Source organism: Halichoerus grypus, chromosome 1 (assembly GCF_964656455.1).
Source record: "Halichoerus grypus chromosome 1, mHalGry1.hap1.1, whole genome shotgun sequence".
NCBI classification, from domain to species: domain Eukaryota; kingdom Metazoa; phylum Chordata; class Mammalia; order Carnivora; family Phocidae; genus Halichoerus; species Halichoerus grypus.
Window position 1 is genome coordinate 117,299,559 of NC_135712.1, and position 13,568 is coordinate 117,313,126.

The following is a 13,568-nucleotide window of genomic DNA, read 5'->3' on the forward strand; positions in this document are numbered from 1 at the left end:
ACACACACACACAAGTTCCAAGGAACAGACTGTCTTCCAGCAAAAACTTTAAGCATACTAGGATATAAGGCACCATGAACAAGATCCAGCAGAACAGATAAATATCAGCAAAGGACTCCAGAGACCTCAGATACTGAACATATCAGACACCAAATATAAAATAACTATGTCTAATAATTTTAAAGAAATACAAGACAAGCTTGAAATATGGTCAGGCAATAAGAAATTATTTTAAAATATCAGAGACTTAAGGACCATTTAAAACTTATAAGAATGAAAACTATAATGATGAAATTGAAAACTCAGTGGAAGATTTCTATTTCTGACCATAGTGGTTACCAAGATGTTTTGGACCCGTCTCCCATTGAAAATAACTACAAATGCTGGCTAAACTAGAAAAAATATCTTAGAGGCATCAAAGAGCTAACAAAACAGTAAGAAATAAACAAGCCAAAACCTAAGTGCAATTGGAAATACAGAAAAATAAGCATAATGGTGAAAACAATATTTATTTATTCAAGATAATTTCTAAATGTACTTTAACTTTGTGTGGGGGCATGCCTCATGACCTCATGTCTTGATGACCCTATGAACAAGGCCTCAACACTGAATGGCTGTCCCCTATGCTGAGGGGATATTCACCAGTGGGCTTGTCTGGACAGGGGCCAATTGGAAGGCACTTGCCTGCACATCTCAGAATGAGATCTGTCCCTCGAAAGTCTAGACCACAGACAGCCAACTCTGCAGGACCAGCACAACGATGGGTTTGCAAACCCTTAGCTCATAATATACAAGTAAGATTGGATTGGGGTGAGGATGGGAAGGATGAGCTAGCCTGTCATTCTTCCTACCTGCCTTACCTAAAACAAAGAGGGTGGGGGAGGGGGCATGATGCTCACCCTCAGTTCCAGGGGAGAACGAGGCTGCTGAACTGAGTTCAGACCTGCCTTCCTTCCTGTACTGCAGTCGCCGTGTGACTATTCCCTGCTGCAACCTCCTTTCCTGCACTGGGTCGATGCATTAGGCTAAGTTCGATCGCATACACAGCCTATTCTGACACTCTGTTATGGCTCAGGGCTCTGATCACACTTACTGCCAGTACTCCAACCTCAGTTAGGATGCTTCTAGCTTCACGTAACAGAAAGTCCCGCTCAGAAGGGCTTAGATACAATAAAAGGCGGTGTTTGGCTAAACGTCTTAGAGAGGATTCTCAGTTTAAGCACTAAAAATTGATTCTGACTGATCTAGGAAATAACACATTTGTTGAAAGGACGTTGGGTAAGTCAAAGGCTAGGTAGAACCGCAGCGAAAATGAGGCCACAGAAGCAGTTTGGTAAAGACAGTGCGCTACATTCTGACCCCGGGATTCAAGATACTAAGTGCTCCTTCTGAAACTGTTGCTCCAGGACCCTGGGTGTTGCTACCATCTACCACGCCTGCCGCTAACAAAATGAATTCTCCACCTTCTTCATGTCGCTAGCCCGGGAGTCACAGAAATCACACCGGTTGTTCCGATGGCCATGCAGAGAAGAGAAGCCTGTGCCTCAGCTGGGAAGCTGCCTGGGACTATGAATATCCAGCCCTCAGTGCTTCTACACTCAGAGGCCTCTCTGTCCCGCACTGATATGCATGTGGTGGGATATCCCCAAACCTGGCAGTGTGTTGAGAAGCAGGTCCGGGCCTCACAACCATATACCACATTCACTCAGAAGGCGGGAGAGCCTATGAACCCCAGAAATTCCACAAAAATCCTGAGCTTCCAGCTGACTGAGTTCTCATGTCCAGTCCCTGTGGCTATAGGAATTTCATGATTTACCACAACCCATCCCTTGGCTCCAGAGGCTGGGATTACTTTGATTGATTTAGGCCAGTTAGGGATCATCCCTGGAGCTGGGGGTGAGGATAATCTCACATAAATAACATGATTTTTTTTCCAAAATGGGTTGAGACTTAATGGATGTTGGGGAGAAAACACTGTGCCCTATCCAACTAGTCTCACTGGTCTTTCAGAACTTATTATTTCATACCTTCTGTAATTAATTTTTTTAAAAATGCACTGATTACCTCCCCAAATAGACAACAGGATTATGTGAACAAGGATTAGTTTTATAATGCTAGGATTCCCTCAGTGCCGAACACATGATAAGCATTCAGTAAATGATAATAAATTAAAGATTGGTTCTCCATTGCTCCATTGTTGGTGATGAATTAATCAAGCCCATGAAAGTAAGGTTGAATTGAGTCAAATAATTAAATAACTAGACTTTTCACCAGTTATTTTAGTTTTTCACAGGTACTCATTAAATTTTTACACAAAATGAGAGTAAAATATTTATCTTTCACATAACAGGGGCTATAGAGATTCCTTTTAAAGAGTTTTGAACTAGTTGGGAAAAAAGCATCATCTAAATCTAAGCTTTGTTCTTATTTCTCTTCGAGCCCTAAAATTGTCATAAAGGGTCTTCTTTATGAGGTAGGTATTTATTGTGTTGCCTCTGAGTTTATGTTTTTTATTAACTTATTTATCCCTTTCTTCCTCCCTACCCCAATCTACAGGACAATTAATACAGTTGGTTGTTAGAAGAAACATATTTCTTCAAAAGCGTGCCTTGCCCTGTTTAGTGCCAAAACGAATTCCCCTTTGGGTGAACTGATATAGTAATATACTTTATAATTATTATTCTTACTCTATTAACTATTCAGTAAATAGTGCAAGAAAGTGCTTTAGAGACCAAGCTTGCCTAACCCCCTCATCATTTGCAGATGACCACTCTATAGAAATTGTTTTTGGAGTTTTATGAACATCCATTGGGAGCTAAATAAGCAACTGACTTACATAATTAACATAGAAATTTGGCAAAAAACAGTTTTATGGATTGCGTGTCTATTTACATAAGGAGTTTATGGTGAATTAAAAAAAAAAAAGTGTTTCAGAGACTTCGCCTAAGTTTCCAAGGATCTGAGTAAGGAAAGCAGTTCCATGCCTCCAATGTTAAGCAACAGTAACTAAAAAGTTGGACTTGCCATCTTAACACAGATGGTGTAGTGGAGCACCTCAAGGCCCCCATCCTTCACTCCACCTTGTACCCACTCTCTTTGCAATGTGACTTTGCACCTACTCCCCCTAGGGTGAGTCCTTCAACTCTGGGTTTGACCAACAGAATAAGAAACAGTGAAAGTGTGTTAGTTCCAACCCTGGTCCTCAGAAGCCTTCATGCTCAACCCCTTGATCTTGGAGTTATATAAATATTTTAGTTCCATATGATGCCAAGATTTTATGGATGTTTGTTTCACAGTAATATCTGATCGATAAAACTAGCTTATTTTTACATTATTTGTACCAGTTTTTTCTGGGAATGAATTTGACTTAAGAAATAAAAAATTACTCTTAAAAATCAAGACTCCAGGTTCTGAAAACCAAGACTCTACAGCTAGTTCATAGGCTTGTGGTTCATCTCCCTGCAATGGAATAAAGTAGAAGTTCTTAAAACTTTTTGTCCCATATGCTCTTAAAAATTGCTGGGGACCCAAAAAGCTATTTCAGTTGGTTACATCTATTGATGTTTACAGTTTGGAAATTAAAACTGAGAGATTTTAAAATATTAATTAATTAATTATAAACTATGTATAATAAACCCATTATACAGTCACATAAATGACATCCTTTTATGAAAAATAACTATATTTTCAGAACAAAAACAGATAGAGTGAGAAAGTAGCACTGTTTTACCATTTTATAAATCTCTTTAATGTCTGGCTCAATAGAAGACAACTAGATTCACATAGTTCTTTAACTTCACTTTAATTTATAGCAGTGTATTATTTTGATCAAAGCATATGAAGAAAATTTGGCTTCATACAGATAGGATGTTGGAAAATGAAAGAGAATTACTTTGGGGGGCTGGAAGAGTATTTTAACAGCATTTTCAGATCATTGAAGATATCCTTTTGTGCTACTATACCAAAATTTAACAAGCAGTAGTTCCTTAAAACTTAGTTGCAGTGTCAGGACGCCTGAGTGGCTCAGTGTTTTAAGTGGCTACCTTCAGCTCAGGTCATGATCCTAGGATCCTGGGATCAAGCTCCACATGGGGCTCCTTGCTCAGCGGGGAGCCTGCTTCTCCCTCTCCCTCTGCCTGCCGCTTCCCTGCTTGTGCTCTCTCTCTCTCTGACAAATAAATACACAAAATCTTTAAAAAAAAAAACAACTTAGTTGCAGTGTGGAAACTGACAGCATATTGATGAATATTTTGCACCCTGTTATCTTAAAATCCATTGGTCTACCCAGAATTTTGAACAGATCTTTTGTGCATGCATGATTTTGACCCCCATGAGCTCCCTGAAAAGGTCTTGGGGTCTCCAAGGAGTCTTCAGACCACACTTTGAGAACCACTGATATAAAATATCAAATAAGCTTAGTCTATATTCTACTTCACAGAGAAGCCATCTCTTTGCAAACATGCTTCTTCCTGTGAGACACAAATAGATAAAGAACATTATCCACAATCTCATTTACTACATTAACAAAAGCTATACTTATATTTTTCTGATCCTTGAATTTTATATAAAGGGATTGTGTAGAAAACAAGGCTATTTCTTACATCATCCTTAATCTATATATGCTGGGTATTGAACTGAAGCTGGAACTACAGAGACAAATAAAACAAAGTCCTTGCTCATGATATATTTACAGCCTCACGGGGAGGGTCACAGATAACACACAGTAAATAAACAAAGATGACAATTTCAGGTCTTGGTTAGAGTTCTGAAGAATATGAGGCTCCCCACAAAATTCAAACCTGATGTTGCCTCAGACGTAAGAGGGAAGCATATGAAACTTCAAATCTGTGTAAATCTAAGCAAGAAGCACAAGGAGCCCTGGGCAGAGGGGAGCGGTGGCCGGGACCCGCTATGGGCAAACAACAGAGGAAGCAGAGGAGGTTGGGGCACGGTGGGGATGGAGATGGGGGCTGTTTTCTCTCCCCTCCCAATGTTCTTGGCAAAGCATTGCCTGGCCTGGTGCCACCTTGAGGCAAAGCAGCGGCTGGACAGGGGTGGCAGGATGACACCAGGACGGTGCCAGAGGCTGGGCAGGGTAAGGAAGGTAACGATGGGGCCATCCATCCCTCCCTCAGCCCGAGGGCTAGGGGATTACCAACAATCTCGATAAAGGGCAGGACAGGGGTGCTGGTTCTCTGAGGGGCGTTTATGTAGAGCATATGGGGATGAGGTGAGGGGTAGGACAGCCCCGGCTGTGGCACTGGGGGCTCTTCTTATGCTCGCCTGGAGGGAGTCACCGGCAAGTCTAAAGCCCAGCTCTGTCACTAACGACCTTGAACAGGTCATTAGCCACTCAGTTTCTTTACTGGTAAAATGGGGATAACACCTACTTCAGAGGCTTCTTGTGAGGATTGAGTAATTTAATATATGTAAAGCATCTAGAACTTATATGTATATAAGTATGTATATACATATGGCCAGCAATCCCTCCCCAGATATAGGTCCCGATCACTTCTCACCGAGATCTATAAAGGGGCAAAGATGAGGATAGTCACTGTGAAGCTCTTTATGGGAGCTCCTCCTGAGGGGTGATAAATGCACTCTACAGAATGCTAAGGATCACTTGGAAGCAATTAACCAGAAGTACGAAGAGCAAATACATATGAATCTTTAAAACCCACTGTTGATTGTAAAACATAAATAGAACAAGGTCTATGGCACAATACTATTAATAAAAATTTAAAACATTTACAAAACAACACCTGACATTTTACAGTATTGCACTTATATCAAAGAGTATATATCTACTATCTTATGGTGGATGCCTACATGGAACGGGAGGGAATGAAAATGGAAATCAGGGCTGAGTGGGAGAAATATCCATGAAAGAAAGGCAATAATAGTGTACCATAAACTGAGGTATATGATTGACTCACTGTTTTTCACATGAAACATTAAAAAAAAAAATGAAGAAAGAACACGGGGTGGGAGAGAAAGAATAAGATAATTAGATAGTGTCTGGGCTGCAAGTGGGGTGATTGGCACTGAATAGGGTGATCAAGGAAAGCCTCTCCAAAGAGGTGACTGTGAAGCCTGTCATATAATGCTTTGGGAATATGAATTCCAGGCAGAGGGAACAGCATGTGCTAAGACCCTGAAACAGAAATATGACATATTTGAAGAATAGGGAAAAAAAGACAGGTGTTTTTGGAGCATAGTTAGCAAATAAAGGTGAGTTTTAATTTTAAAAGATGGTCTGGTAAAGGTCTTTCCTCATACACTGGTCTATATGTCTAGATGGTTTAGGACAACTAGTTTCACAGAATTGGTAATTCCCCAGGAGAAGGGAAGTCCTCTGTGGGCTTATGGTGACCTGGTTTGTGACAGGGAGGTAAGAGCTGAGCATCAGGCAACGGGAGAGGGGCAGGACCAAACTTTGCTCCCTTGGGTGTAGAAGAGCCAAATCCCACCCTGGGGAAGACAGAAATTTTAGTGGGCCTACGATTTAAGTTCTCCCCACCAATCACTGGGCAGTCAGCAAAGTACCTGGTTGGGTAGGACTTCTGACATAGCACTATCCCAGATGTGGTCCTGTTTTCGCCCATGCCCTCAACGCTTCCCTGGCAACAGTGCCTCCCTGGGACCACTGTCGACATCTGTCCCCTCTGGGATTTGAACACTGGTCTCTTTTTGCCCCCTCTCCACAAAACATACATTTCTTGGTTTCCTTCAAAATAGCATCTGGTGTATCAAAACTACAAACCTCAGTTTTTCTCATCTGTCCGGGGGTATTGATCTCTCGTCACCCAACCAAATGCTGAAATGTTCCTGAAATAGCAAACAAATAAGTAAAAAAAAAAATAATAATAATAACAAGCTGTTTTTTCATGAACAAGAAATCCTTGAGAACAGAGACCTAGTCTATCTTGATTTCCATGCCTCGAAAAATGCCAGGTCTACAGTAGGTGATCAAGAAAATGGGTTGGATGAGTTCATACACACATACACACACACAAACACACACATACAAGATGAAAAAAATCATATATTGTTCCCATGGTGAAAGCTCCAACTGGAATTCATCTTTCTCAAGATAAAAAGCATAAATGTAACTTCGTTCAGCACCAATTTTTGCTCACTTAATTTTCCTCCTTGGGGCTATAATGGGTAATGATAATGTTTATTGAGTACTATGTGCCAGACACTGAATCTCATTTAAAACCCAAGACAACCCTATGAATTGAGGACTATCTTATCTTTACCTAAAAGAAGAGAAAGTTGAAGCTTAAAGAGATATAGGACCCTTTAAGTGATGGCTAGATCTGGGTTTTTAATCCCAGGTCACCTGACCCCAGAATTCTTGGAGGAACTTCTGAAACTCCGGTCAATCTTACAAAAATAAAATGTATTAAAGCTGTACCTGAAACAACTACACTCTTGTGAATATTTTTCTTTTCTAGACTAATCATTGGCATCCATATATTTACGCATGTTTTAAGGAACTGAAAACTTTTCACAATATTGCAATGATTTAAAATATAAAGTTACAGGACAGTTTGCAAAAGAGCAGGGGGGGGAAGAATAGCAGTGAAATCTTCTAAGTCATAGGTTGTCCTTTGCACTGAGTCCATGTTTGCTTTAATTTTAGTTTTCAGCTTGAAATTCCCTTTTTTTCCCTCTATTTTTCTTTCTTTTTCTTTGTTCTGATGGTTTAATTAATTCTTGAGATCAATTTTGCTGCAGTAAACATTCTTTGTCTGAGTCTGAGTGCCCTAGAAATGATAGCCTGAGGCAAAATTTACATTCTAAAGCTTTACTGGAAGAATGCAAGCCCAACGCAGCGAGAGTGAAGGGGGACAGGGCATGGAGGCAGGAAGGAGGGGGAAGGAAAGTTCCTGAAGTGGCCCTCCGCTTCACTAAAAAACACAACTGGGTGCTCGGTCATGGAGGACGTTTCCAGAGAAGCCTCATGGAAACATTTCTCAGAAGAGTCCTTTGGGGGAGAGAAAGGAGAAGAATTTATCTATGGCTCTCTCTCCCATCCGTTACCTCTCCGTGGTTGAAATTTGCTTCGCTGGGTATGAACGCCTGGCACTTCTGGCATTGTTTCCTGGCTCCCCTTGCGGCCAAAAAGAAATGGCAGTGGCATCCACCACCCTCTGAGCAGACACAAGCCAGGGACATTCCCTCTCTGCCTGCAGCCTCCTGGGCCCTATCAAGCCCCTGTGCCCCTGGCAGTCCTGTTGTAACTTGTACCTCAGCGATGACAGGGAGGAGAGGACAGACCTGCAGTGTGAGGAACAAGGTAGGTGATGACTGGCCTGGGCCGTGCGTGAGCTGGGAGGCCTGGAGCGCAGCTGAGGGAGCAGGAGGAACATTACAACAGCATGGCTTCCACGGCAATGGCCCAGAAGGCGATCCTCCTGGAGAGTCACTGGTCGCACTGAGTAGCCCAATACAGTCAGTCTGGCAGAACGTTCTCACACCTGTCTGCTTGTGCACATACAGGAGATGTGCCCTGGGTGTACCTCCTCAAGTGGGCTGGCTGGCTCACCGGGAAGCTCCGACGGGACCAGATAGTGTCATGTTATACTCCTAAACAATAGCTTTCAATAATCACTTGTTATTGATTTGGCCTGATTTTTTTCCTTTCCTATATATACATCTAAAACTCATCTGTTGCTTCATACATTCGCCCTGGGAGGGGGGGACATCCCTGAATATCCCTATCACAACTTCCTCCTTAATTAAACTACAATAGGCATCTCTTGCCAAACTCACAAGGAACCTGAAAATAAGAATTAAATAGTATCTGGGCGCCTGGGTGGCTCAGTCGTTAAGCGTCTGCCTTCGGCTCAGGTCATGATCCCGGGGTCCTGGGATCGAGCCCCGCATCGGGCTCCCTGCTCAGCGGGGAGTCTGCTTCTCCTCCCTCTCCTGCTCCCCCTGCTTGTGCTCTCTCTCCCACTGTATCTTGCTCTGTCAAATAAATAAATAAAATCTTTAGGGCGCCTGGGTGGCTCAGTCGTTAAGCGTCTGCCTTCGGCTCAGGTCATGATCCCAGGGTCCTGGGATCGAGCCCCGCATCGGGCTCCCTGCTCCGCAGGAAGCCTGCTTCTCCCTCTCCCACTCCCCCTGCTTGTGTTCCCTCTCTCGCTGTGTCTCACTCTGTCAAATAAATAAATAAAATCTTTAAAAAAAAAAAATAAATAAGATAAATAAAATCTTTAAAAAAAAAAAGAATTAAATAGTATCTGTGAAGGATTTCGAACTTCTTGAAGAGAGACGCTATTTAAATCCACATTCATTTTAAAACCAAAATTTCCCATTATTTCCAGGAGAGGGCACAAATTCATCTTATGTGTATTCCTCCTACTCTTCACCAGCCTCCCTAACCTCACCCCTCACGCACACACACATGCACGTCCGCGCCAATACACACCCTAACTCCAATCTTGCACTCATTCAAACCATTTATACTATCATTTCAAAACCTATGAAAGGCAACCCAGGGCAGGCTCCTTACCCTGCTGCAAGATCCAGAATGTCCACTGGGGCTTCGTGAGGTCCCTGTGTAGGGCTGTGTCCCCTGGGCCCGGAATGGGGAAGGAGGAAGGGTCTTACAAATTCAACACATCTGGCTCTAAGTTAGAGTTCCTATATTATTTTTCCTCATTTCCTATGGCATGGGTGTCCCAAGAGTAGTGATAGGAGTGGTCTCAAGCAATAAGGGCGTGCATTGTCTGTAGAGAATTTTGAAACAATAATAAAACAGACTAAAATTTGGTTTGCTTTTAAAAACGACAGTCACACACCGGCAATTCTACACAATGTCAGATCCCATGTAAAATACTCTTCTTCCCCCAAAATCTTTTGTTGGTCTAAGTTCAAGACAATTTCTGCAGTTACTATTCAATTTTATAATAAATAAAATTAACACTTTTTAATCCTTCCATAGGCATTCTATTCTACGTAGAAGTCGGAGGAGTGCTGGCATAAACGGACCCATCTATACGTGCTTGTTGGAGAGTTATGTTCCTTACGGTTCAGAATCTTCCACGCGGGTGGCTCAGTCTGTTAAGCATCATGATATTGACGCTTCGGCTCAGGTCATGATCCCAGGGTCCTAGGATTGAGCCCTGCATCGGGCTCCCTGCTCAGCGGGAAGCCTGCTTCTCCCTCTCCCCCTGCTCATGTGTTCTCTCTCTCTCTCACTCACTCACTCACTCTTTCCCTCAAATAAATAAATAAAATCTTAAAAAGTTAAAAAAAAAAAAAAGAATTATCCACGCTTGCTTTGGGTGCCTTTCATGTCCCCAACTTGGGTGGATCTATCTGCTTGTGCATTTAAACCCTAGATTTGAAAGAAGTGATTGTAACAGAACTTGTGCTACTTCCATTCTCTTTGACTCAATTTAATTCTCTCATTCTATGTGACCACTTGGAGCTTTTATTTGTGATTAAAATTTAAAACAGTGCAAACTGCAAGTTATAATATTCTTGTTTGGTAAGTGCAAGTTTTCATACATGAAATATTTTACTCTATTGGAATAGTATCTTTAAAATTTGAAATGGAGCCCTTTTTGTCATTTTTCTTGTTTAATTGCGACCTAAGTATTATTAGCCTGTAATGTTATTACTCATGTCTGTGGCAGACTAGTATGTAGGTGTATGCTTTTTCCCTTTCATTTGGAAAACACTAATGTAATTTAAAAATATTCATCCATTACCTTTCCCTCTTCTTTGATCCTGTATTAATTTATTTTATTACTTATCATTTATTTTTATTGACATGATTACATATACAAAGTTCAATAAAAGAAAAATCTCACTGCTTCTTTTCTCTCTGTTATTATGAGTATTCATTTCATTTCAGTATTATTACTGAAAATAATGTTGTATGGAGAAGTTTCTGTTAAACAATGATCTGCCCTGTTAGATAGACCAGGTACACTGCTGTTTCCTGGAGTGGTAAAACTACCTTGCAGATCCACAGAGCTCCCCAGCCTGAGGAGCCTGCGCCCTGCTCCTCGGGTATGAATCTGCTCACCAGGCTAATGGAGGGAGATTAACCCTCACTTTACCTTCATTGTATATTTAACTCCAAGAGGACTGAACTTGGTCTGGTTCAGCCCTGATCCCCAGGAACAGAGCAAGCAATGAATACATTTTTGTTGAATGAAAGTAGTGTGGTGTTACTTGGCACACATTGGACTGTGCACATCTTTGTATTTCTGAGCGTTTTTGTGGGAGTGTTTCCAGCACAAGATAGGAGCACAAGAGCAAACATCACGTATTTCCCTTCTCCACCCCCCGTCCCTGCATCCCAGCAGTGCCAGGGACTCTACAATTGCAGGCTGACTAATCTATTAACTATAGGGCCAGGACTCAAAAGACTACTCGGAAAAAATTAAGAATGGCCAAGGAGTTAAAATTAAATAAAATAAAGTAACATTTTATATTATTTTCTTATCATCTTACTGGTTTCTTTTGGGGGCAGGGTTACTCATTAGAAATAAAATGCTCAACTTATCAAAAGACACTATAATTGCTATTGATCTCTCCCAAATTTTAATAATTTATTTCTCATTGATTTAACAGATGCCCAGAAATACATCTAACTATGTGTCAGAATTACTAAAGGTTATTTTCAAAGTAGGAAATGAGGGACAGTGTAATTTTTAAAGGATCTGCACAGATCATATAAGATGATCTTTCAAAGGTAAGTAATATAGAATGTTGGCGTGAGAGACCCTAAAGCTTACATAGTCCAGCCTCAGTCCGTAACTGAAGCCAACAAGAAGGCAAGACTTTTGTCCAGGCTCACAGTGTAGGGGCAGAGCCAGGACCAGAGCCAGCAACCCTAACTTTTACCTCAGGCTCTCCTCCAAGATGACAGAGCTTCTAAAGTCCAAGAAAATGGCTCTCTACTTGTTTATTATATTGACTTGATTAAAGTATTTAAGATAGGTGGTCCAGAGTTATAGCTGTTTATAGTGACCATTGACTAAACAAGGAAAAAGAACATTATAAAGACACTTTATATTCGCAGATAACAATATATTGAATAATGATTTGAAGTTACCTTTATGAACCTCTTTTATAGCACATGCATTTATGGAGTAGAATTAATAAATAATTCTTGCTCAGTTCGCCGGCGCCCCTCAGCCTCGCCACTCCGCTCTTAGAGCTCCTCGGCCTCGCCGCTCGCCTTTGATTTTCCTCAGTCCTCTGACTTTGATCCCTTTGCCCAGTCGAAGCCAGGCAGCGCCACGAGCAGAGCCAACAGCAGCCCCAAGAGTGGTGCCAGAAGCGCAGCCTCCGCTCCTCCTGGAACTGAGGCTGCCGCCATCATGTCTGCTGCAAACCCTGAGACTCCAAACTCAACCGTCTCCAGCGAGGCCAGCACTCAGCCCTCCTCAGCTACAACCAGCCAAGGCTATGTTTTACCAGAAGGCAAAAGCATGCCAAACACCGTTTTTGTTGGTGGAATTGATGTTAGGATGGATGAAACCGAAATTAGAAGTTTCTTTGCTAGATATGGTTCAGTAAAAGAAGTGAAGATAATCACGGATCGAACTGGTGTGTCCAAAGGCTATGGATTTGTTTCATTTTATAATGATGTGGATGTGCAGAAGATAGTAGAATCACAGATAAATTTCCATGGTAAAAAGCTGAAACTGGGACCTGCAATCAGGAAACAAAATTTATGTGCTTATCATGTGCAGCCTCGTCCTTTGGTTTTTAATCCTCCTCCTCCACCACAGTTTCAGAGTGTGTGGAGTAATCCAAACACTGAAACTTATATGCAGCCTCCAACCATGATGAATCCTATAACTCAGTATGTTCAGGCATATCCTTCTTATCCAAGTTCACCTGTTCAGGTCATCACTGGATATCAACTGCCTGTATATAATTATCCGATGCCACCACAGTGGCCTGCTGGAGAACAAAGGAGTTATGTTATACCCCCGGCTTACACTGCTGTTAACTACCACTGTAATGAAGTTGATCCAGGAGCTGAAGTTTTGCAAAGTGAATGTTCAGTTCATGAAGCTACTCCATCCTCAGGAAATGGCCCACAAAAGAAATCTGTGGACAGAAGCATGCAGACTGTGGCATCTTGTCTATTTAATCCAGAGAACAGACTGAGAAACTCTCTTGTTACTCAAGATGACTACTTCAAGGATAAAAGAGTACATCACTTTAGAAGAAGTCGAGCAGTGCTTAAATCTGTTTGATCCCTTCTGCTAACTTTCTAGTCTCATGGGAAGTTGCTGGTTTTGAATATTAAGAAGAGACTGAAAGTTTTCACTATTATAGAAATTTAATTCTGAATTTTGATAACTCACACTCAGACTTTCTTACATAAGTTGCATTAGATTGCCTAGTTTTATTTTACATTGAAACTGTTCTTCATTAGATGTTTATTTAGAAACTAGTTCTGTGTTCAATATATAGTTGAAAGTAAAAAAGAATTGAGACTGAAAGGAATAACTTTAAGATTTATCTGTACGGATTTTTTTTTTAATTGAAATTGACATTTTAAGGGTTTAAAAGCAATTACT

The 13,568-nt window shown here is 41.3% G+C and overlaps 1 protein-coding gene across 1 annotated transcript; it reads left to right on the forward strand.

Moving 5' to 3' along the window:
• Window positions 1–12,353: 12,353 nt before the first annotated feature.
• LOC118538407 (deleted in azoospermia-like) lies at window positions 12,354–13,241 on the forward strand. Its single transcript, XM_036096330.2, has one exon. The coding sequence runs from the start codon at window positions 12,354–12,356 to the stop codon at window positions 13,239–13,241; it is 888 nt and encodes a 295-aa protein (XP_035952223.2).
• The last annotated feature ends 327 nt before the right edge of the window (window positions 13,242–13,568 follow it).

Excerpts from the sequence above, each read along its gene's own strand:
- LOC118538407 (XM_036096330.2), top strand. The coding sequence starts at position 12,354 with ATGTCTGCTGCAAACCCTGAGACTCCAAACTCAACCGTCTCCAGCGAG.